This window comes from Argiope bruennichi, chromosome 2 (genome assembly GCF_947563725.1).
Source record: "Argiope bruennichi chromosome 2, qqArgBrue1.1, whole genome shotgun sequence".
Lineage (NCBI taxonomy): Eukaryota > Metazoa > Arthropoda > Arachnida > Araneae > Araneidae > Argiope > Argiope bruennichi.
Window position 1 is genome coordinate 68,771,897 of NC_079152.1, and position 27,659 is coordinate 68,799,555.

At 28.4% G+C, this 27,659-nt stretch overlaps 1 protein-coding gene across 1 annotated transcript in view; it reads left to right on the plus strand.

Moving 5' to 3' along the window:
• The window catches only part of LOC129962213 (agrin-like), a 282,823-nt gene that overhangs the window by 237,178 nt on the left and 17,986 nt on the right, over nt 1-27,659 (plus strand). The window contains exons 14-20 of the mRNA XM_056075952.1: nt 4,529-4,727; nt 5,009-5,221; nt 9,642-9,766; nt 11,648-11,755; nt 12,654-12,788; nt 15,282-15,537; nt 23,930-24,041. Coding sequence (XP_055931927.1) covers nt 4,529-4,727; nt 5,009-5,221; nt 9,642-9,766; nt 11,648-11,755; nt 12,654-12,788; nt 15,282-15,537; nt 23,930-24,041 — 1,148 coding nt within the window. The remainder of the gene's footprint in view (nt 1-4,528; nt 4,728-5,008; nt 5,222-9,641; nt 9,767-11,647; nt 11,756-12,653; nt 12,789-15,281; nt 15,538-23,929; nt 24,042-27,659) is intronic.

Below are 27,659 nucleotides of genomic sequence, written 5' to 3' on the forward strand. Positions count from 1 at the left end.
TGAATACTTACAAACATAATAGTATTTGTTTGACGTCTACTATAAAATGATTTCCCCCTTTTTTCTTTTATAAATTTCACTGTTCTTTTATCCATAGAAAATTGCTTCAGGTTTTAAAATTTGATTTTAAATACATCAAAGGGATTTACAGATCTAGTTATCAAATCATCGAAAAATCTTTTGGAACAATGAGAAGTAATTCCTCTACATAGTACTACATTCCTTCAAAAGAAAAAAAAATATTCATTTTTATGTTTTTCGTTAAATGCAATAAGAAAAAAAAATTATTGTAAGTTACCACACTAAAACCTAGTTTAAACTAAATATCCAATTTAAATTGGAAACTCCGTATCTTTAGTCTTTTTACTGGTATAAATGAGCCGCAACAATATTTAAATTTTTTTTATAAATCCCTACAGGCATTTTTTTTTCGCCATGAGTAAAATTTTGAGTATTATCTTATCATTTAAGAAAGTTTCTCAGTCGGAAATAATTTCTCTAGAATGAAACTATTTTTTTTTTTGCTACTTTTTGTGAAATCTTTGAAATGAAGAGGATTACAGATAAAGTACTATAGAATAGAGAAAGCATTTAATCTTTCTGGTTTTTATATTCACTACGTTGCAGTGAAGAACTTAGAATCGATGCCATGCCTGATTTAATTTAAATACGAATTAGGCGTTTAAATAAAGTTTTCGGGATAGTATTTATAAAACTACTGAAGTTTATAAGTAGGGTAAAAACTGTTATTTTTACTAGGTTTTTATATATATATATATATAAGTTTTGTTTATCAAGATGAAATTTCGTATTCACCTTTTCTTAAAATGTTAATGATGCATTTTTTTTTTTTTTTTTTTTTTTTTACAATCTTGAATTCTTTATAGCAATAAATAATTAACTATGCATTTTCAACTATACGCAAGTCAATTAATTTTAATAAGGTGTGCATTCGTTATAAAGCACCATCATCTAATATAAAATTTTAGAAAAATGTTGATAATTATTACATTATTACTAATTCTAATGCTGAATTCTCCTTACTATACAAAATACAAGTACAGAATAATTATTCTCATAAATAAAAATAAATAAGTAAATATGATTTTGGTAGCCTGCTAAGAACTCTAAAATAAGTTTTATATTTAATATTTTGATTTAAAGCAAAAAAAAAAATCATTTTACAATGAAACACTATAATGTAACGAAGAAAAACTTCATGAATGTCAGAATAAAGAAAAGTCTTTATTATTTAATTAAAAGTAAACATATGCAATTGTTATTATCATTAATCTGATTAGAATTTAATTTTATTTACATTTTTTTCTGTCAGCAGCTCATATTTTTCTAGTATTTTACTTATCGCTAAATTTTGAATGAATATTTATAGATATTTTTAGATAATTTTTAGATATTTTTTTCAGATAAATCCCCTTTATCCTCTCCCCTGCAAAAAAAATTATTTAATATTTTTTGTTGAAATACTCTATTAAGAGTATATGTAAAATAGCAATGGTAATCGATTATTGATTTGAACACGTTTACAATGCTTCTTTGTTATTATTATATATCAGAATTAAATTGTCTTGAATTTTTAGTTTCCCTTTTTCGATAATTTTATGAAAAATATTTTGATATTTAGCTACTCTTGGAAAAAAGTTTAATAGAAATGTCCTGAACCAATTTCAACAAGTGGCAAGGACAGTAGCTGTTTCAAATTTACTTTATTAAAAGCTCTGGCAGAATATTCATTCAAGATGCGTGATATGTCCAGTTTATTATTTTAATTTCTGATCAATAAGGCATAATGTTTTTCCTTAAGATTAATTCATGCATTAACAAGAAAAGGCTGTTTAAGAAATAGGAATTATATAATCTGTTGTAACAAAATTCATTTGCTTAATACAGTTGTACTCTATTAATATAATTAATACAGTACCACTAATTAATTAATAGTTGTACAGGTGAACTGTATTAATATAATTATAGTGAACTTCGCAATAATCTCTTTCGATGCTTTAAACAATTTTGAATTTTCGTAGTCTTCTTTTAAACATAATATGTCTCTGTTGATAATATCTTTGTGGCTGTTGGTATAAATTCTGCAATCTAACATGAATTTCTAAATTATTTCCTTTTTTTCACATTAGAGTGTCTTGGAAATCTTAATTATATTTAGTGAAAAGTTAATTTGCATTTTAATTTCTTAATTTCCACGCCACTTAATGAATTCTGTATTGTTTGTTTCCACATTTTCTTATCTGTACCATTCACCACAGTATTGGCTGCTATATGTTTTACTTAAATTATCGAGTTGTGTTTACATATTTGGCAACAGAAATTACCTAAATGAATAAAAAAATTATTGTTTTCTTTCTGATGTTGGATCAGGTTCGGTAACCATTGAAAATTAATCTGTGTTACCAATGTTACTTTTCACAGTAAATTCACTTGTTTAGAATACGACTTTATAGATTCATACCAAAATAGAAAAGAGAGGTAAATATGATTTGAATTGGGAGTTAGAAATTATGTCTACTATTTTTGATGCAGTAGCAGACGTGGAGACATTATCTTTGTCTCGAAAATTGCCTTACGTACTGTAAGGCAATCCTTTGCATTTTGCACCTTCTCCGTGGATATTTACAAATCACTAAGCGTCACTTCCGCCTCCTTGAAAATTGTCTTGAATTTTGTTGAAGGTAATTCATAAGTTTGGCGTAAGATTTTTTTTTTTTTCAGATTTTTTTCTGCAGTGTTACATCTATGTTCTCATTGATGTAATCGCATCAGTTAATTATGATTATGGAGTATTTTCAATGGTAGCTATCTTATTTAGAAAACTCTTTCAAATAAAACAACTTTTTTGATAGTTTTAATGGAACTGCTTTTTTAACTGTAAATATGAAATGTTTCCCAATGTTCACAAGTATATATAGATGCACAAAATAAGAACACTTAATGAGCAGCTCCTATAATTAACAAAGCAATTTGATACTTGGCGCCTTTTGCAAACAATATAGTTATTCTTAGGCACTATTCGTAGGCTAAATCCAGGAACGACTTACTTAAAGTTGTTCAACTATTCTGCATTAAATAAGTTTAAACTTCAAACAAAGATGGAATTTTAACAAAATTGAGTATGCATTTACAGAAAGGAAGAAATACTTCCCATAGATGCTTTATTTTTCTCTGTAAACATTTTTATTAATTCAAACGGTGGGATGTGAAAAACAGAAATAATGTATTAGATATTTTCATTATACTAATTAAAACGAATTTTAAAATTTCTATTTTCATTTCAATTAATATATTTTGTTCGTGGATTAGCTTTAAATAGTTATTGAATACTTTTTATGTAAAGCATAAATAAGAATTGTAAGTCATATTCTTTTGGCAGTTCCCTAGCCTATTATTTTACAGTGTTTGACTGTGATTACTTAACGTGCTTCATATTATTCTGGTTTACCAAAAATAGCCAATAATTACAAAATTTGAGAATTAAGATTGACTGTAATCTTAAGTTTTGTCACTGACTGCAATGTGAGGTTCTTAGGATAAATGACTGCTAAATAATTTGTGAAATATCTTGATGTCTAAGTAATTCTAAATTGAAATATATTATTGCTCTAAGGATTTTTTTTTAAAAAAAACATCATGTCATCTGTGTATTATATGCAAAAAAATATCAACCCTTCAGTGGAGATACATTAATATTTTTCTGTAATTTCAATTGTAAAAGAACAGATTGGAAATTTTTCAGAATAACTTATTAAATATTATACTTTTTTAAATTTTTAAATATTAATTGTCAGTAATGTAATAATTTTTGATGATAAAGGAAGGGAAAACGAAAAAATATAGCATACGACATCGAAATTTGTGATTTTAAAGCTCTAATATCAGTAAAATTGTCTAGAACAATCGAGCTAAAATAATTTGATCTGAAAGAGAAAAGCATTAACATTAATTCTGATAACTACGTGTAGTCTAGAAAACTTATTCATTAAGCATTCACAAGAAATTATTTATTCTTTTCATTCAAAAAATTTCATAAAATCCAAAATATACCTGAAGGTAAGGTTACTAGGAAATATCTCTTTCATTCATATTCATTTGGAATTCTTTTTATTCTAAAATACATGAATCCATTTCCTTAGATTCATGCAATCAAAATAAATATGTTTAAATAAAAATTAGCGGGAGCAAGAGAAAGCGAATAAGTAAGAAAATATGCACATCTCCCTGAATATGGCAAATCTTCATCATGATTCTCATTTTTATCTACTTCTTTCTGCAATTTAAGTATTCACTGCGAATCAGAGATTCGTATTTTATATTTTGTTATATTTTATTAAGAATAAACTTGCTTCTCTGGTGAATTTTTGTTATCATTATTTGTTATCTTATTATTATCTTATCAAATGAAGCACGTTTCACTTTGCCACTATTCACTGTTAGTTTTACATAAACCATTCTAAAGTTTTCTAGATCAATACTTCCATTTATCATCAAACATTCCTTTTAGATTCTCCTGTGGAAATTCCTGCCTTTTCTGGAGGCTCTTTCCTTGAACTCCCGAAACTGCAAGCATATACTCGCCTGTCTTTGGAATTGGAGTTCAAAATATACGGCAAAAATGGTATTATACTGTATAATGGCCAAACACCATCTGGTTCTGGAGACTTTGTTTCACTCTCGGTTAGAGATGGATTTGTGGAGTTCAGGTAAGAGGTCCATCATCATGATATCCACTAGAGATTATTTCTGCTGTATCAAAAACAATCCATTCTTTTAAAATCGTCATATTATTTCTCGCAACAATTTTTATTACATATTTACAGTTTATTTAAAAATTTAATTTTATTGATAATTCATTCTTAAGCATATGTAAGAACAAAAGGAGAGCACATACAAATATTCATCCGCTTGTTAAACTATGGTTTTTGTTTCATGGTACTTAAGTAATTCATTACATCGATCTGAAAGTACGTACTTTCTTTTTTAGATATAATCTAGGTAGTGGCCCTGTGATCCTAAAATCTCCTCACCGTCTACAGCAAGGCAAATTCCATCGTTTGGTTGCCAAAAGGTATTTAAGGGATGGTGTGCTTACTCTAGATGGACAGGAAGATGTAGCCGGTCACAGTGAAGGAACATTAAAATCTCTCGACTTAGCAGAGAATATGTTTTTAGGATATATTCCAAGTGAAAATAAAGGGTAAATATACTACTTTGATTATATAAAAAAAATTCTGAAATTAACAGAAAGATAATATTTTAGAAATATAATGCATGTCTTTTTGAAAATAAAGACTGGCATATTCTGATGTGGTTGTATCATAAATGAAACCTGATTAATTATAATGAAATCTGATAAATTATTTTTCTAAACAATGAAGATATCTTAATAAATATTATTTATTCATATTATTGTTGGAAAGAAACATGTCATCAACTACAATTTTTTATGCTTTTTTTATTGTTTGATTATAAGTTGAAGTTACGTATAAATTAACAGCCCCAAAACTTTATTTTTGCAGCTTTGTGTATTAGTTTATAATTACATTATTGTTTTTAACTTCTATGTTAATAGCTGCTCACTCTTAAAAGAAAAAAAAATATTATTCATCCGAAGATACTTATTACCAATCTGCAGAGTTTTTACTTACCTACAGAATATATAGAAAGAAAACAGCTGGATTAGCTACAGCATTTTTTTTATGAACTGTATTGTCAGAAAATAAAATCTATGAAATACAAAGAGCACAACTGAGTTTTGTAAAAAATATATTCGATGCATTAAATATATAATAAAAATGATAAACAATATCTGAAAGCAATTTTTTTTTGATTATTGGTTTAGAAACGTTAAAAAAATCATTTAAGCGTTATATGTTATGAAAATAGATCTTATTTATCACAGCCTAGCGGAATAACATGTAAGAAACAGCTCAAAACTTTAGGTCAGCTCAAAAAGTCAGCTCAAGATAGTTATTGTTTAATAATTTTCAATTTTAATTTTATCGCCTTCCCTTTTATTGATAATTATTTAATTATCAATAAAATTATTAATAAATGTGCCTATTGCTTTTCGTAAGAAAATTAAAATTCATAATTTAAAATTTTTAAAGATTTCATTAATTAATTGATTTTTGGAAAGAGATCGATATGCACTTTTAAATGTTTTGTGTGAAACGTTTAACATGTTGCAAGAAAACAGAAGGTTTATTGAAAATTATTTTATTAATTTTTATATCTACTGCCGTTGTTAATATGAGTTAGTGAAGACATAATTAGATTGATTCCATGAGTTAAAATTTATTAATTACTCTCAAGTTCTCTCAATTCATAGACCGACAAAAGCCGCGGTGACCTGCTAGTAAGCTCATGAATTCGAGACCCAAAGGTTTGAGGTTAAAAACCCGATTTCACCGAGTTATTTCACTGGGGTGCAAGTTTGGAGAGGGGGTACCAGCTCAGATGGCATTCTGGTCATCTGACTCGGTTTAAAATTACGATGTCCGCCCCAAAATAGCCCTAGTATTATCTTAAAAAGGGAAGTTAATATAACTAAACTAAACTCATAGATGGGCAGGAGCCTGAATTCTTTCTAAACGTTTCTGAAGAGCAAAATAACCTAAAAAGCAGAAGCATACTCACTCTAGTAAACGGCAGATTTGATCTGCCGCTTATGTTGTTCTACTAATTTCTATTACTACCCGAAGTGAACAATGCCGATACTTCCGAATCTTACTGCATAACTTAAATTATATACATTGTTGTAAAATGAATGCATACCAAAGGGAACATATTGGATTGAAGTGGCATCAGACAGCTTAGTTCAATCAATTTTAAGTTCAACTCAGTTTTTTCCCTTTATTTAATTTCTAATAGACTCTGGTGGATGATATTATGGATAAAGCGAACCACATTAAAATCAAAACAAATTTTTTATTCCAATATTGGCTTTTATATATGCGTAAATACATATTACAGTTGCAACTAAGATATACGATTATAGTTAATATATAGTTTTTGAAAAAAGTAGTTGGATAATCACTAAGATTCGAATCCGAGGTATGAATCAGTAGTTCCTCACAAGACTACTTTGGGAAAAATGAGTCATTTTGATTTATTGTCCGATTACATCCGAGTGATTATCACCCACTTTAAAATGTATTAGTTGGTAAAATTGCAGTATTTTTAATACCTAGAAACAAATATATGGAGAATATTTTGGGAAAGATAGAAATACCTACATAACATGTGATCCACTAATACCCCCCCCCCAAAAAAAAAAAAAAAAATTTAAAATAATGTCATATATCAGAAATATATTGCCCAACAAGCCCTCTTAACACTAAAAGTCATTAATAGTTGGTTTCTTAAGCGAAGTGTCGTATTTCATCTCCTAATCCTTTTAGAGATACCGATTAAGGTGTGGAATAAATGAAATTAACTTCAAGATAAAACAAACAAAGTTAAACCATTGCAGAGATACATCAGAGAACTCTCACATTGTATCATTTCTTTTATCCTCAGAAATGGATGAAACAATCAATATCCTCGAGGCGCTCTTTCAAAAAGTATAATCTCACATCTGAAAGGGACTAAGCCTAAAGAACAAAATAGGGGTTATTACCGAAGCTGGAAGCATTCGATTCGTACAATTGGAAGATAAGAAAAGCTCCGGAAATCCTTGAGATAGGATTAAGTCCCTTGAGCTGTGATCTTTTAATGGTGTTTTCTCGCTCAGCATTGAAATGACGATTGTGACCGAATTGATCTCTAGCCGCCAAGAATGCATAATTTTTCCATTAGCCCAAATCGCGCTTTTAAAACAAAACTGTTCATTCCTCCCACGGCAAGAGTAATTTGGACATTAGACTCAAGGCTCAATTAACCTTTTCATCCTGTTATCAGATAGACATCGCCCATTTAAATGGGGTTAAATGCGAACTGTTGCAATGAGGAAAAGTGGGACGAAGACATTCAAATGGTTTTATCACTAGTTAAGATACGAAAGACTAGGGAAAAGAGTCATTAGCATCTGAACTTCCATCCCTTCTATTTAATATTAAAAATAAAATATCCAGAACAGTAAATTTTATATATAAGAATTAAGTACATGAAGCTTTTCCTTTTGGAACGTCGATGGTCACCTATGTATATCTTCATTCTATTCTTGCACAATGGAATATTTCTGTTACCTATAAGCAACTAGAATTTCACTCTTTTTAATCACCCCGTAGATAATTTTTACAAAATTTTGCAAGTGACATTTCTGTGATGGTTAGATTGAATTTAATATAAAAAGTAAAGAAAATAATTTTACTAGCAGTCTAAGAAAATGGCAGATATCATTCCCTGATAGAAAGTAGGAATATAGATATTTTCTGTTAAAGTAATTGTTTGAGATGAATATTTCCCAATCTTCTGGATATATATTAAATAATATGAATAAAATCCATAAATTTAAAATAGTTTGGAAAACAAAAGTGTTTGTCAGCCTAGTTACTGATTAAATTTCTACAATTTTCATATGAAAGATCGTGTCATTAAAAGTCATTTGTCTCCACCTCCATTTTCGAGAGAAATAAAAAACAAAATTATTTCACTGTGCATTCACTATGGAAAAATCACAACAAACTTGCTCTGCCCCAAGCATAGTAACTATTTCTCAAATGTCTACTATATTTGAAGACATAATGATTTGATACATCTTCAATGATCACCAGCTCCTTCATTCTTCATTTTCCTAGCTGTATCGGAATTTAAAATTTTGTCTCAGCCCCCAGTTTAGGAAACTACTTCGACCCCATATATTAATTTCGCCAATTTGCTTAATTAAATAACCATTAAGAATATTCTCTGTTTATTTTGTAAGTATAAAAATGATACTGCCATCTATATACTTATAATAAAGCTCAATGTGTGTGTGTGTGTGTTGGCGCTTTACAGGCCAGACCGTTTGACATACAGCTACCAAATTTGGTACATGTATACCTTGGAGGTTGGGAATGTGCACCTGGGGTTTCTTTTTTCGAATTTTTAATTATTAATTAAAAACTAACTTTCCCGCCAAAAAAATATTCCATTTTCCCCACCGCCAACTTTTCCGTCAAAAAAATCTTCCATTATCCCCAGCGCCAAACGAGAAAGGCTTCAGTTTTTTTTTCTCCCAATCCTATTATTCGAACGAAAGCTGAATAGAATATAACTTTCCAAATTTAACGCAAATACTTTTTCTTCACTGTTTTGGTATTGTTTTGAATGAATTGGTTTTACTTAACACTGTTTTGACACAAAGCCGATCGAATTGGCCCTATTATAAGGAAAATGAATATTAATGCTTGCAAGGCAATCCATAACACTGGAATATTTTGTAAATTAATGCATTAGTTATTTCTACACTTGTTTTCATTTTGAATCCTTTCTGTTATGAGAGTTGTAAGACACATCTTTCAATCATTTCGTTAAGTTTCAACAAACATATCTCGTGTGGAGGCTTCGGAATTTTGACCTATTTAAAAATATAAATTTATTATGAATTTAACCATACTTATATAGATAAGAAGTTTAACAGAAATATTACTTGCAGGCAGCAGATCTAACATCTCCAAATTTTTCTTTTGCAGCATTTTTGACAACATTGGATTATCCAGTGGTCTGATTGGTTGTATTCGGCGTTTAAGAGTTGGCCACAAGGATGTTAATCTGACATATCCCATTTCTAAAGATATCATCAAAGGACAAAATATAAGTAGGTGTATCAACACTCTTAATGATTAAAATCTTTTTAAATGAAAGTAATTTTTAAATTCTGTAAAAATTCAGTATTTGAAATAAGAATTAATTTTCATAAAGATGGGTAATCTGATGGAAAATAATATTGTTTTCCTGTAAAGCAGTGAAACAATATCAGTGTCCTAACATTTCATATCCACCAATAGACAATATTTCAGAAAGTATAAATTTCTTTTTAAAAGTCTTCTTCTATATATCTATTATTATATGATAAATGAAATATTCATTATCCGAGGAAATAAAACCCTATTTTTCGTCTATACCCATCGTTGGTTAACATATCTTGAATAATTGATTGACTTTATTCTGTTATTATAATTTATACCTATATTTATTATCTAACTACGACACATTTTAATTCAATATTTATTTATCACATTACTTAGTCTAAAAGGCGATTAAATCGAAACTATTTGCGTTTTACAGACATTAAGTTTTAAACGCAGTCATTTAAAAATCCAACTAATTTTGTGATTTAATTTGAATATTGCTTTAGTTAAAATTATGCAATAAGGACTTTTTTGTATGCTCGTGTTTTTGCCTATTTTTATATGATTAAAAATAATTGTTAATCATTTAAAAAATACATTTTTATGATTAAAAAAATATTTTTATTAGTCCTTCTAAATGTTTTTTAATGCTTGTGTATGACATTAAAAATACTATTTTTAGGGAAATCGTTTCTTTTAACAACTTTATTACCCTTTCGATCCTATTTCAAAAATTGTTTTGCGCCTTCATTTGTTACTGGTGTGTATGTTTTGTATAAGTTTTATTATTTTTGCTTGTATAACTAGTTTATAAGCGCAGAATAAGGCAATATGCAGATTAGAAACTGATCTACATAATAAATATGGTGATCCAATAAAATATGGAAAAAAAATGAAATTACCTTGATAATTTTCACGTGACCTACGAGGCATTGGCTAAAGAGAAAGTAAGATATTTGCTGGAACAACAGCAACGTTTCTGTACCCTTAAATTAAATGCTATTTATTTATTTTTTGATATCTAAAGAATTCAGTTAATACAATCGAACAATCATCACAGTAATTGATAGAATCAATCAATTGAAAAATTATAATACAAAGAATGAAATGGTTTAATATATTATTACAATTAAGGAAATGAATATGCGAAATATATGGTAAAATTATGCTTACTTATTAGTGCAGTCTTAAGATTAGTGAAGCTCTGAATTACATAGCAATTGGTGTTTCGACAAGCACACCTATTTGTGGTGTATTTTGATGTGCATTCACATTTTTTGAAATCTACCAGGTACCAAAGATTTGTATTGTTTTATTGCTGTTTGATGTACATTTATTTCTACAGCATGAACCCTTTCTTTCTGTAAAAAATATCTCTTTGAATTCAGATCTTGCGTAGAATTGTTTTAAAATATCCATTTTAGCAGCAAGTTTATAAAACCCGTCCTATGTTTTGCTAGGAACTGGCAACTGTTTTTCCTCTGTCTACATCGAGAACTTCATTTCTCACTGTGGAACAATAATCGACATTTAGATGTTCTGCTTTGGAAACTGCTAAATAAACTGGCTTTTGAACTATAACGATACTGAAGCTGTTAATGTGCATATTATTTAATTAAAATGTAGACCCTTGATTCCGCATTTTAAATCCGTAAATCAATTAATCTGCAGAATAACTAGGTAATCTGCACATTAACCACTTTCGAGCTTTTACGGTAACATATCCCAAAACAGCTTCATGAAAGAAAAGAAAATTCTTTTCAACAACAAATTTAGGCTTCTTTAACACTATTATTTTTATTTAATATGCGAAATCAACTTACAAGGAGAACAATTTGTATTTTCAGGAGAATGCAAAGGACAACCATGCAATACCATTCCTTGCAGAAATGGGGGCACGTGTCTTTCGAACGACAGTGAAACATTCAAGTGCCTATGCATTGAAGGATTCTCTGGTGAGTAACATCAGAATTTTTAAGCTAATATAAAACTTTTAAATTTGTGATGCGTAGTGGTAGATGAGTTGTAGTAATTCATGTATTATAAAGCATGTTTACAAGCGTAACTCTATCTAGATAAGCCTCTTATGTTCCAATTTATTCAAAACATAGATTTTAGTTAATTTTTAAATTATGTTAAGAATATTAAAATAATGATTCTTGTTACTTCATATTTCATTCCTAAACTGAATCCGAAATTGTTATTGGTCTATAAATAAGACGCTGGAGATGTTGAAAAAAACTTTTGAGGTGATTTTTGGTTGAAAAGTAATTTAAAACTATTTATTATTTTTAAATGAAATGTATAAAATATCAAAAAATAAAGACTACTTTCATTTTTTTGCATTACAATGAAAATAAATCAAAGGGAAATATTCTTCAAACCAGTGATATAAATGATTTCAGCTCCATCTAACGGTGATATATGCAGAAATATTCTGCATACCTTGTTCACATACACATATTATTGGCCTCCATTTTTAAATTTCTTATTATTCGTTTTTCAATTATACAGAGTTTATAGGGTTAAAATAATTCTTATTTTTGAAAAAAATCTTTCAATAAGGAGAATATCGGTTCGTGAAGTTAACACTTAATACTCAGCTCATTATGATCAGAATGTTATTTTTGCATAGTAAATGCGAATAGAACTGCAGTGTTGAATGCATCAAGATTATATTAAATTTTATTTATCCGTGAGTAGCTTCATATTACTTAGATTTACCTATCCTATTGAACTGAATAGATGTTGTCTATAATAGTTGTTATTAAAGTAAACACAGATTGGTTTCCAACTATTATAAAAATAAGAATCAAAGGAGAATTTCTATAAAATGAAACTCCTTCCTTACAGGCGATATGTGCCAGAAGTCCGAAGATCCTTGTGCGAGCTTCCCGTGCGCTAATGGTGCTACTTGTACCACACTGCCAGATCATGAATTCTCTTGTTCGTGTGATAAAGGATACAGTGGGAGATTCTGTGAACACAGTAAGTCTATATTTTGTATGCTAAAGTATCAGTTAGTTCTTGTGCTAATAAAGAAACAGTTCCTTCTTTATTTTTGTTAACTGGTCCATGTTTTAAAAATAGCTCTTATGAATATTATTTATAAATATCTTTGAAATTATAGAAGTACGATTCTGCAGCTCCAAATTTTAAGATTATATGTTTATAATTCCAGTCTAAATAAAAAAATAACATTCCTTTTGCAGCTAATAATTTATTGTTAGATGTATTATATTGTTTTTGCTTTATATTATTGTAGTATTATTGTATTATTATTGTATTTGCTTTATAGTATTTCTTAGATGTATATTATTGTTTTTGCTTGCTGCCATTTCAAAAAGAGCATAGTTATTGAATTACAAATGTTCTAGATCCATTAAATTTATCAACTTGGCAAATTAACTTCTAAATTAATTTTCAATTATAATGAATTTAATTCTTAATAAATTAATTAATCATGAATAAGAGCTCATTAAAATTAAGTACAGTGTGTTGTAATGCATAAGTTTGAAATAGGCTTGCAAATACTAATATGATTACAGATTAAATTAAGAAAGTAATAATACATATTGTTTTATAACTTCGCAATATTTTATATTTTGGCATCAAATCAATAAAAGAATTCATAACATTATATTGCAGTATTTCCTGTAAATATCAAAGTCTGTTATTTTATGAATTCTGAATTCATTTATTCTTAATGATGTAATTGCCTTGTAATAAAAATTGCCTTCATTACATGAAATTCCTCTGTTCAGTTCATTCATTTTTAAATAAAATAAATATAATTTTGTTTTTAAATCTTTATCCCTTTACTTCAAAATATTAAAATAATTTTAGATTAAGACTGCATTTTCATAATATAAAATAAATTTGATGGTAAAAGCAACCATGGATTTTTAATGGGAAAAAAGTTTTTATTTTCTAATAATTTTCAATCATACAAATAATTACTAATTGTAATTTCCAATTTATTGGCATTTGGGAGTTTCTAGTTTATAAATAATCAATACATTGATTTCATTTTGACGGAAATGCCTGAGAGAAACGGTATCATGAATTTAAGTTTATTGAAATATTTTCAAACGAAACTTAATTTTTGAGAATAAAATGTTAACATATGATTGAAATTTAGATTCGCATTTCTTGACTTTTACAAGCACAAAGAATTTAAATTTTCCAAAAAATCTGTAATTATCTCTTATTTCTGTTAGTTTTGAAGCTTTAAATTTTAAAGATAAGCTCTACATGATGGAATTTTAAATAGAGGTTTGATCAAATTTTTATTACTATATCCCCCAACTGATTACTCTGTTTCCAAAATTACGATGATAATTTTCGAATAAATTGTTAGCCCCCCAGTCAGCCTCGTAGACCACTTTTCGCATAAAAGCATAAATTACAATCGTATTTATTGTATAAGACAGTAACAAATGTATTAATTCTCGAAAAGAAAATGCAATAAACTCTTATAAGAGAACTCGATGAATTTATATTCGACAGAATCGATTAAAAACACAATTCTAAAACGGAATCAGAAAAAAAAAATTCAATTATTAAAATAATTTAAATTTAGATAATTTTTTTATTTTAATTTTTATTACCTAATATACCTAACCCTACTGTTAACCCTACTGTCAGCCTCACAGACCAACTTTCGTATAAAAACCTAAGAGTGAAATAGAATGAAATAATTGCCAATGTTGCAACAAAGTAACAAATATATAAATTCTTGAAAAGAAAATAGAATCTTAAATATTAATAACTCAGATTAAGAGACAAATGTATTAAATGAGTCAATAAATTTAATAACTATGTAAATTCTCATAAAGAAAATAGAGTCCTAAATATTAATAGCTTATACCAAGAGACAAAGGTTACAAATTAATCAATGAATCTAATAACTAAATAAATTCTTGAAGAGAAAATAGAGTCTTAAATATACCTCGACAGATTGAATTAAAAATAAAATACTAAAACCGGATCAGAAAAAGCTCAACTATTGATGTAATTTAGGTAACTTTTTTAAATTTAGGTAACTCTTAAAATTTAGTTACATTTTGGCAACTTTTATAAAATTTAGGTAACTCTGAAAATTTAGTTACATTTTGGCAACTTTTATAAAATTTAGGTAACTCTTAAAATTTAGTTACATTTTGGCAACTTTTATAAAATTTAGGTAACTCTTAAAATTTAGTTACATTTTGGCAACTTTTATAAAATTTAGGTAATTTTTAAAATTTAGTTAAATTTAGGCAACTTTTTTTTAAAATTTAGGTAAATTTAAGAATTTCTTTTAAAATTTAGGTAAATTTGGGTAATTGGGTAATTTTTTAAATTTATATAAATTTAGGTAACTCTTTTAAAAATTTAGGTAATTTTTTTTAAAATTTAGATAAATTTAGGTAACTTTCTCTAAATTTAGGTAAATTTAGGCGATTTTTTTTAAATAAATTATTTCTTCTACTCCTTCAGAACCTTCCAAACCTGTCGTTATCGAAGAGGTCTACATCCCAGATTTGGATGGCACAGCCTACCTAGAACTGCCTACCTTGCAGAACGTAGGGCAAGAATTCGTAATCGAGCTGTGGTTTCTGTCTCGAGCCAAGGACGGAATGCTTCTGTACAACGGGCAGGAGTCTTTGGGACGTGGAGACTTTGTGGCTCTCAATCTGGTCGATCGATACGTCCAATTTCTATACGATCTCGGAAGTGGAATCGCTAACATCACGTAAGTAGCATTCCTTCCTCTTCTCCTCTTGCTTGTTTAAGTTCAACTTTGCCATCAGGTTTGGTTATGTAAATAACCCGATTACTTCCCTCAAAGGATAGAAGAAATCGATAGCTGTTCGGCCCCGTTGAGTCATTTGTTTATCTAATTACACACAGCCTGCGTAAAACTAATTGCTCTTTACGTCGACAGGGAAAATTAAACAGGAAGAACTATTCGGGAACATAATTAGACAAAATGCGTTTATGCTTCAAAGAATCTTTATATTAGACATGACACCTTTTCAAGTAATGCAATGTTATACCTCGATTTTAAGGTTCTGTGATTATCGGGCGATTAATTTACGCCTCAAGAATTTGAGTCTTTGTTTCTGAAGAATTGTTCTGGAAGAAATAGTATTTGTCAGTTAGCTTTATGATTGGATCTAAAACAAGAATTTAATATTTGAAAGGATTTGCAATTTATATCTGGGTAATTTTTGAAAAGGAATTGCTTTTGTCATATCTTATTATAAATGAGAGAACGAGAAGAAAAATATAAAATATTAGAATATCATAAGTTTTTAAGTTTAAAACCCAGTTTTTTAACTTCAATATTTGTAGCGATTGGGCAAATTATCTTTCAATGATTTATACTCAGTGAGCTATAATCGTATCTAATGTAATTTTTATGGTGAGTAGTTTGTGGATATAGCTTTAAAACCCGTGGGATTTTTTACGTGTTTAAACTATATTTACTAAATATTATAAAATTCGTTACTTAACCTTCATTTTCTTTTTTCTTTAAGGCATGTGTCTACATTCGGGATGAATTTTATGAAAAAAACGTTCGAAAATACATAGTTTTTTTAAAAAAATATTTATAGGAAAAAAGATTGAGAATGAATTATGAAATCAAAATATACTATTTAAGGATTACTTTTTAAAAAAAAGAATTCGGGAAAATGGACTTTTTATTGTCTAAAAAGAGATATAAAGAAAACTCTTCTAATTTAGTGGTTTATGCATAATTTTATAGATAGCTTAAAAAATATATTATCTGGTTCCTGAACTAAAAAATAAGCAGTATTTCTATCCATTCATTAAATATTGGGATTCAACCGAGCAATAACACGAATTTTTTTTTTCGTATTTTTAAATACTAAAACAAACATAATATAAATTCTTAAAGAGCAGAATACTTGTTATGCAGTTCAGGAATTGCATAGCATTTTGAAAAATTATATACCAAATTTGATAAAAATAGCCATTAGATTTTAATTTGTGATATTTTTCGTTAGAAATTCTATTAAAGAATAGAATTTGAGATAATAGCAGGATGTAAAGATGTAAAACAGAACTGAATCGTTTGTAAATGCAAATATAAAAATCAGTGTAACTTTCCAAAACATGGACTTAGAAGCAAAATTCTAACGATTTCATGAATAAACCTGTTTAAACATTAAAAATATTTATTTAAAAAATCCATAACAAAAAAATCCACAGCTAAAAAAATAATCGTCGTTTTAATGTAGTAGCCTACCTTAATTAAAATTCCATAGAAAATTATTAGATTTATTTTTAAGATGTAATACATCTTAAATTACAGTAATTCTAATCAGTAATTCTGTAAATTACAAAATTCGTAAATCATTTAATAATATTTAACTTAATGATTTAAAAAAAAAATAAAAGTAGTCATTTGTAAGCAGCGATTTGCTCACAATATAAATAGCATTGGTTTATTATTGTCAGTTAGCTTAGATTTACGTTTTATTATAAATGTAATACAGTAATTTCTAATCAAAATTTCATTTTTTCGATCAATAAAACATTATTTTTTCCTACACTAAAGTGATTTGACCTTTCTTTTAAAAGCAAGGGGAAAACCATAGAAATTACATACGGATACAAATACAATGACTTGGAAATTACCAGTATTCATATATAAGGAACCGAAAGACAACACAATGCATTCTATTCCATTCATCAAAATCGTAGATCCGGACTGCTATTTCTTTCTACACAACGGGAAGGATATTTCTCTTTGCTTTAGTGGCAGAAAGAGAAATAATGAAAGAGCACGAAGGAGAAAGCAGTGCATTTGTTTTCGTCGTCGGAGGTTACAGTTTCTAAACTTTCTTCTGTCGAAGAAAGCCATTCATCATGAGAAAGAAGAGAGAAAATCAATATGCGTGAGGGAAAATTTGTTTTTAGTTTTATTGAAGTTGCTTCTTGTTGTGCTCTCTGCTGATCATTTTCTTTTGAATCTCGAGAAACGGTAACTTCGTGCTAAAGTACCATTGTCGTACTTTTAAGACTTGAAAAGAAATTTGATTGCAAATATGACGAGTGACTGAAGCGTGAAATTTGGTAACGAAGTCGTTTCAGAAGAAAGATGCCATGTTTATCAGAATAGGTTGTACGAAATTGTTCTTTTTCGCTTTGGGAGGAGTGTAAGAAAGTAATTTACTTTCAAAGAAAATTTGATTTCATGTATTCCTCCTTCAATTTTGCTCAGGCGGCACTTTAACCGATTGACTTTAAAACGTGATGGATGATATTTTGATTTGTTAATTCTGTTTTCCTTTAGAAAAATTTTACGCAATGTCTGTCATATATAGAAGAAATTCAAAATGAACCCTGAATGAATGTTCTTTGAATGCAAAACAAATGACATTTCTAAAAGAGAATTAATAAGAAACTTAGTTGAACGTTTATAAAGTTATAGTTTTATCCGATAACACTATTCTTTCATCGCAAATTACATTTTAAAATGCTTTCATACTCAAATTATGCAAGGACTGAAGGATTATATTAGAACGTTTCTTTATCCGAAAGAATCAGAATAATAATGATGATATCTAATTCATTAATTTTTGTTCCTTGAAGGAACACGCCAAATATTTACGTATAATTTATAATACATGAAGTGTGATTTTTCTAAAACTTTCTGATTAGAGCCAGATTTTGACAAGATATAAATTACTTTGTTATTATTTTTTAAATTTTTCTTGAAATGTTGCATTTTTCATTGCATATTTTAATCTTAAATAAATTATAACAATCTTAATAACAAATTTTTAATATTTTCATCATTTAGTTAGAATAATATTTAACAAAAAATTTAATTTAAGTGATATTTTCGATTAATGATGTTAAAACGTTTTGATAAAACACATTTAATTAAATTATGTAAAACAAGCAAAATTTAGATTTACTTTGGATTGGTAATACCATTCTTTTTTTTCTTTCGTTTTGTTTGAAAACATTCAAGTGAAAGAGAGCGAAAATAAGTGATAAATTATGTTTTGGTTGAAACGTAAGCCGATATTTTTACATTATCTTAAAGAACCTTAATGAGAAATTGGAGGAAATGAAGAATTATCAAGAAGGTGAAATTTAGCAAATTATTTGTCTACTGATTCACATAACTTTATTCATCGTTAAGTGCTTATTTGTCCACTGTTGTTGTATTTTCTGTCTATAAACGTGTTTAAATATATATTAACAGACCTTGAATATAAAAGCCTACTAATTCTATCCTACCTTATGTTAGCAAACTGAACTCCTTGCAACTTTAAAACTAAACTTTCTGTGTGATAAAGAGAATGACATAAAATGAATAGAAGCATATCTTTTGATTTTCACATATAAATTTGAAATCAGTATTGAAGTATATTGATTAAACTATAAGGCTTCAAATTTGCAGTACTGCAATAAAAGTAATTTGAAATTCAAATCGATGATAAAATGAAAAAATCAACAAATTTCAAATGTAATTAAGTAATATATTTCCATTTATAATGTGCTTCCATTTATGGATAAAAAGTATGAAAAATTTAAAATTTCAATGTTTTCTGCATTAAAAATTTTAATTAATTATTCTAAAAACCAAAGACATTTGGATTTGAAACCAAAATTAAGATTGAAAATTGAAAATTAGTGAAGATGAGAATGAACACAAATCGAAGAATATAAAATAATGATGCTACAATGTATTTAATTAAAGCTTAACATATTTTATTAACATTTTTAAATGGAGCGCGTATATTTTTCTTTCTTCCACCAAATTACAAAGTTCGTCTGAATTGCTCTCAAATATGGCTTACATCTCTACTAAAGGCAAAAGACATAATTATTTCATTTTCATTCAAGAGATATAATTATTTCCATTCGGAAGTTTGATGATAAATCTTTAATTCTTTAACAATGGGGTTAAATATAAATAAGAATTGTTAAAAAAAATAGCATCCAAAAGTAAAAATTCCATAATATGTGTAAAACAATAAAACATATTTCCGCTTATTCTGGGCCCATCATGTCAATGCAAATCATGCTATGTTTATGCAAAATGATAGTTTAAATCAAAAGAAGATATTACATTTACTCTACATGGTACGGCGCTTATAAAAGATTTTTGATACACGAAAAAAAAATCTTTTTATTATTTACGGTGCATTGTAAAATTCTGAGAAGTATTATTAGCATCTCTCATAAGAATGAAACTAATATTTAATATACAATTTCAAGTAAAATTGAACTTTAATGTATTACAGAAGTGCCTTACATTCGTTTTCAATCTTTGTATATATTTTAATAAGTGTTTATTCTTCATTACATAGTTTATTTATATATTTTTATTTTATTTTGGGGATGTTTACCACTGTCTATTACATAAATATTTAGCTGATAATATTTCAAACATACATCATACATCAGTATACTTCGAATTTTTGAACAACTTTTTTTATCTTATAAGTCGTTCTTTTAAGCATATTTCCCAACTTATATGAATAGCGAACTTTCTGCTTTACAATATTTCTATAGACTATCTCTTTTAAGACATTTCTTATGTAGATTCTCAATTTATCTTGAATCTTGGAGTTCTTACTTTATGATAGTTCCGAGAATATTAAATTAGGCTGAGAACTTAATTACTTGAGAAAAAAAGTAGTTGAGAGAGCTCTCAGAATGATTGGCGTGAATGTAAAGATTAAAATCCTCTATTTTCTGTTGTTGTTGTTTCTAATGGCACTCTTCATAGACAATCGCGCTGACGAAGTCACCGATTTTGAGTCGAGAGAACGTCTCTTGTTTTTCAGTAGCGCCAAAGAGGACCAAGAGTACGTCTTAGCTACTCACGCGTCACAACCCTTTTTACGGGTTCACAGATCGTAATTTAGACCTGAATCAGAGAACTATCACCTCTGAACCAGTACCCCCCAGTGGTATTACTCTGGACATGGAGGATTTTGTGACCACGACAGATTTATACGCGCTCCAACCACCACACACACGGAGAGTCTTCGTCCGGCGGATTTCGAACCTACAACCCAAGGGATGCGAATCCAACGCCCTCCCAACCAGGCCGTCCCGGCCAATCCCTATTTGCTCATCCTCTTAAATGTTTTCCTGCACTTATTGAAACTATCAAAATAAATCTGCAAATGCTTGTAATGCATCGATAAATATGTTATGCAATATCTATTTAAACATTTCCTAATAATGTTGAATCGAACGAACAATATATGAATAATATAAATTCTTCTGATTTTCAAAAAAATCTATGGAGTTTCTAAAGATATTTTTATATTTATTTTATTCTGCTTTTTCTATTTTATGTAAATAAAGGTGAAGGTTATATAAGAAGTATGAAGTTTTTACTTATATGTTTACAACAACTTGCAAAATTTTAATAAAAATGTTCTATTAATAATAATGAAAAATTTCGTTAAAAAATCAGTAATTATAATAATACTACAAATTATTTAAAGCATGAACTCAGAATAGGATTTCCCTCACACATTTAAAAATAAATTTCATTATATTTCAATAAGTAAGTAATAAAATTTTATATTTATATATGATTCACTTCTTATTTTAAAATATTACTGCTAGAATGCTTAAATTAATTAACTGAAAGTAGAGTTTTCTTAAAAATAATACAGTGTCTATAAATTCTGGCATTTAATTTCACTGAATGTATTTATTTCAGTTCATCTATATTAGATTAGTTAATTAAATGATATTATCTTTCATGTTTTTAATTATTCATTCATATTGAAATTGATCTCCTGAAACATCTGATATAATTGGCATCCTATAATTTGAATTGGATCCCCTTTGCTTCAAAGATTATTAATTGTTTAATTTTTCTAATTAATCTTAAATAACATTGTACACTTCATCGATTTACATCTTTTAAAATGCATAAGTAATTAACTTTTGAAATTTTTCATTTTGAAACGATAGAATATTCTGAGATTTTCAAAACAAGCTATCAAATATCAAAACGTGCGCTTTTAATTTTTAGCAATAACCTAAGCCCAGGCATGGGAAAAATAACACACGTGTCTTTAAATTAATTACATTTCAACAAAATTAAGTAAACAACTTTATTTTGTTTTCTATTTGCTAAATCCCTCTTTAATTACTTAATTCTATTTCATTTATTTGAATTTTGTATTATAATCAATATTTAATAAGTTTGATGTAAAAATATTAATTAATTTCTAGCGTCTTTGATTTGATGACTATTTTCCTATTCAGTTATTATTATTCTTTTACTTCGATTTGATATATTCGCTTAACAAAGAATACTATCTACTACAATTTTCAAAAATTAACAGTGGTTTATTAATATCTTTTTGTAAGGATTGCTAAATATTTCCGATTTTTTCGCATCTAATATGGCTATACGAGAACATGTTATAATGTAATAGAAAAAAAAATCAGAAATAGTTTTATTAATTGAGAAATTGCTGATTTCATAGTTTTCTAAAACTGAGATAAGACTATTGTTTCTTACGTGATGTTCTATCGCAGCTTCTTTTCCTGATTTTTGCATTTGAACCCCATTTGAAAAGCCATCGCCAAATTTATTAAGAAGATTTTAAAGTAAAAAAGTAATTTTTCTTAATTGCTTCTCCAGGTTGAATTCTCTGCTTTTTTTTAAATTTAAAATTGGTCAAGTAAATAATTTAGATTCCAAAAACAGAAGTATGTTTTTTATTCTGAAATTTAGCGTCATTATTATTCTTCTTAAGGGAACTTGGTTCAATATTTGTGATAGATAGATGTAAACTGTGCAGAAATGTAAATTTCTGAAATATTTTTTTAGTTTCAAAAGTTACAAATTTAAATATTTTAAATTTTTCAAAAATATTAACCCATTTTTTAATGTTTTTTCTTATACAATTTTAAATATTTTTTCCCAAATTTTTAAAGGTACCTCACATTGTATTTAACATAATTATGGATCCGATTTTTAATTCTTATATAAGTTTCTGAAAAAAAAGTTGATTAAATTTCGTGATTGTTTTTTGGAAGATATGAGATTTTTCCACTTTTAACACTTTTAGAAAAAAAATTATAATCAAAATTTTTATTAATTCATCCCTAATTCTATTAAGCTTGCATTTAAGAATGAGTAGAAAAATTTCATGCAATTACTATAAAATGTGATTGACTTTTAACATTTTGTAGCAAACAGAATATTTGAAAAAAGAAAACCGAGATAAACAGCTTTAAATTTTTAAACAGCAAAAAAATTATAACAAAAACAGCTTCTATCAAGATGGTTTTTTCTCAGAACAATAATGTAGCAATTTGTAAGTCCTAAGATATCAGTTTTATTAGTATGTATTATTATCGTATAATAATGGCCATTATCATATATAGGGATCATTAGAAAAAAATTAGAACATTTTCACTTTTTTCACAATAAAATTTTTTTCGTCAAAATATTTACTTAATTGCTCTACTATTCTGATTATCAAATATATATTAATTCACAGCAAAAAATCATTGGAATTCAAATGAAAGTAATTAGTAATAGTGAAATGATTATAATAACTAGTAAAAAAATCAATCGTAAAGAATAACCACAGCAGTAAAACTATAAACAAAGATTTAAAAGTTACTGTATCAAACAACTGGCCTGCTTTTTATTTCATGCAAAAAATTAAGCGGTTTGTCTACTAGCAAATGAAATATATTTGATGTAAACACTGGAAGTGGGCGTGGTACCTGATATCGAGTTAGACAAAATAATTCCATATCTCACTAAATACTTTTCCAATTGTTTTGAAATTTTCAGATTAATAAGTCAACGGTTCAAGGATAACTTTTCACTCAAAATTGGAAAATCTATACAGTGGTCGATTTTCCAAAATTCTCAGGGTACCGAGTCCCCTTAATTTGGTTATATATTATTCTTGACATAATTCTTATTCTTTAATTAATTGTTTGTATTTCGTAAAAATGTCAAAAACATGATCATTTCTTAATTTTCTAATCGTTTTCAAAAGAGGAATATTCTAAAATAATATTAAATTTTTAAGCACTATTCTCTTTTCCTGAAATTATTCAAGAATCTAATATCTACTGAAGGTATATTTTTTTAATTATAGGAGCGCGTCACCTATCAATCTGGAGCAGTGGCATGTTGTCAGGGCTACAAGAATGTTGAGAAGGGGGTCTTTGCAACTGGATGATGGGCCGGTGACTACAGGTGAATCGAAGGTAAGTTGTGGTAGAATGGATTAGGTTAGCATATATTATGGTACAGATCAACTACACATCTAGTATATAGATCTGTATTCTGATTGCTATGCAATTATTCTGATAACATCAGTATAATATTGATGGTCCCTTTATGTTTAGAAAAATGGAATAGATGATATAGATTATTCTACTGAATAAAAAAAAATATTATTTAATTGATAAGAGAACTTTAAATTATCAAAAGAATATTGACTTCAAAATTGATATAGCATTTACCTAGTTGACTATAGATTTTGAAATAATGCATATTTTGCACATTTTAATGATATCTGCAGTCGCTAAAGTATGCTACTTTTTTTAAATTTTTATATTAATATACAGGTGGTTAAAAAATAATATAAACCTGTGAAAAAAGTGACATTTTGAATGCGTAAGCATTAAAATATAATAATTGCCAACAGTTTTTTTTATCAATGGCAATGTATATAAATTGGTAGTATGTGTTAGCCTTTTTGAAGTTCAGTAATTCTTGGATTTTTCAAAAGCGTAAAATGTCGACCTCTTAGATTTTCAAAGAGGCCAAATTGTAGGATCCAGTCTAGCTGGAGCAAGTGCCAACTAAACATCCCAACTTTTAGAAGTTTTTAGAGGTACGGTGTCTAAAGTCATGACAGCATACACACAGCTCAGCAAAGGAAAATAGCAGGCAGAATGAGTAAGTCAGTGAAAGAGACCAACGGGTATTGAAATGGATTGTAATATCTAAAAAGCGAACAACTGCAGTAAAAGTGACCGCAGAGCTCAATACCAATATGGATTCTCCAGTGTCAGTGATTGTAGTTAAAAAGCACCTTCATAAACAGAACATTTGTGGCAGAGCAGCAATGCCCAAGACGTCACAGATGTTAATGGTAAACGTCGTCTGCAGTGGTGTCACACTCACAAAACCTGGTCGATTGATAAGTGGAAGAAGGTAATATGGTCTGACGAATCGTGTTTCACACTTTTCCCAGCAACAGGACGGGTGCACGTTTGTAGGCCACCTGCATAAGCGTATGATCGTAATTGTTTCATGATATGCGCAGCCATGTCATGGTTTTCTGTTGGATCAATCGTGACTCTGAAATTAAGGATCATTGGGGAGAAGTTTAGAAATTTTAGCTGACCAGGTTCATCTTATGATGAAAGCTTTGATTCCTGCAAGAGATGAAATTTTCCTGGATGATAATGCACCTATTCGTGCAGCGAGGCTTGTCCAATCATGGTTTGATGAACACGAGGATGAAATTAAACATCAGTCTTGGCCTGCACAATAACCCGACCTTGATATAATTAAACCGTTATGGTCTATTTTAGAGCGTTCAATAAGGAATCGATATCCTCCACTGGCATCTCTCGCAGAACTTTCACACTCTCTCTAGTAAAAATGGTACAATACTCCTCTAAAAACTACTCAGCACTTATACGAATCGATTCCCTAAGCGAATCCAAGCTGTATTAAATGTCAAAGGTGGTCCTACATCATACTAACAAATTATTCTTTATAAATCTAAGGTGTTTCTATTATTCCATCATTCCAATCTAGGTATTTTCATGTTATTATTTTGATAACTACCTGCACTTGTATTTTTATCAATATTATTTTATTTAAGTATTAATTCCCATCATCTATGGCAATCGACTCGTGACTCAAGCTCGGTGATGCAGATAAGCATTAGACACTCCATATAATTTGAGAAAATTACCAATTCCGTTGCGTTTACGGTAATAGGAAAAAAAAAGTGTAAAAGGAAAGTTTTCAGTTTGGTTCGACGTTGAAGTGAATAGAATGTATTACTTATATCTCGTTCTTCATTATTTTATTAACTCGTTCCATTCCAGCATCTTGTGCTACCTTTATCCTTTGCCTTCCTTTATAATGATGAGTCATGGGCGACCTGGTGGTAAGGTATCGGCTTCGGAACAAATAGGGTTTCAGGTTCGAGACCCTGTCCCGTCCGAAAACCGTCATGAAGGCAGGTTTGGTGAACGCTTAAATCCGCCAGGGCCACACGCTTCCTCTGCAGTATTGATTCTACTGAAGAACCGTTGTTTAAGAAGGTCTGAAACATGTTAAATCCGTTGGGGCCAAACGTCCTCAACCTGATGCGGAAGTTGGGAGCCAGCTCACATGTCGTCCTCATCGTCTGACTACTGTTTCTTCCTACAAGGTTTTTCCCATAATAGACCTAATGTTGCTTTAAAAAGGGACGTTAATATAAACAAACTAAATCCTTTATAAGGTGCAAAGGATTTCTATTAACTTGCTCCACATACTTCACATTTCTAAATACAAAACTAATTCATATTAATACGTGATTTAAACACACATTCATAAAATTTATGACAACAAATCATTTGAACACAGAAAAAATACCGGTAAGTCCAAAAGCCAAAGAATATCTTGTATACCCATTAATCAATTCTTCTTCCTTTTTCCTTGCTTGTCTTGTTCGATGTAATAAATGAAACTTATTTCATGCTTTGCTGATTTATAATGGAATGATCCATTTGAGCCTAAATTATTCGAAGAAAACATATGTCTTATAATAACCTCTAATGTTTGACATGGTGACGTAATCTTTTGTCATCTTTTTCCTTTCCTTTCATCATTTTTGTTAATGAGATACTAAATCACAGCAACTGAAGAAGAACACTAATGCAAAATTTTGATGCGATGCTGGGTATATCCACAGGATCCTTGTTTTCTTTCTTCTTTTTTAAGATTTTCATTGAGTCCTAAAGGAACGAAAATTCTTCTGGCACTGTAGTTTTTATTATAGTTATTTTCTATCTGAAAAAACAGTTTATTGGCTGACAGTACAGGAAGAGACCATGTAATACATCAAAAAGCAGTCATTGCATCAATTTCTTAGAAGGACGGTAAACTCTGTTATGCATATTTCGAAATTATTCACTTAGAATATGAAATTTATATGCATATATATTAAAATATAAATATGCCAAATATCTTGAAACTTGAAAAGATTATTCAGTTACCTTTTAGTGCTCAACAAAGTCTTCAATATCAGCTTTATATAATTTCAGAGAAAGTTTAGTAATCTTTAGCATTTCAAAGACATTAAATTTAAATAGAGTATTATTCAAAGAAAAATACATTAACAGTATTTTTCTAAACCTTTCAGATTGTTACTTTATTGAACGATACATTTTTATAATACTATTTTAGTTAAAACAATAGAAAGGAAATTTCATATTTTCTTCCTTTTTGAGTTATTTCAAAGTCTGTTATCTTCTTTTAAAAAAAGACATTCTTAAATATATTTTTCAGATAAAAACAAATGATTCCAAATTTATTTAATGTATTTTTTTTTCATTGATGTGAAATTGCTCGAAGTAGAAAACAAATTTAATTGAATATGATACCCATGAATATAAAACTGCAGTCGGCATAAAAAGAAAATTATTTCAATAAATATAATTCACTTTCGCATCCTTATAAAACACACGTGCTCCGCACACTATGTTTTATTTCACAATAACCTCTTACAACTAAATTTCAGCAGAAAATATATCATACTGATCACGCATGAAATTAGTTTATAATTGTGCACCTTAACAGAAACGATGGCAGAA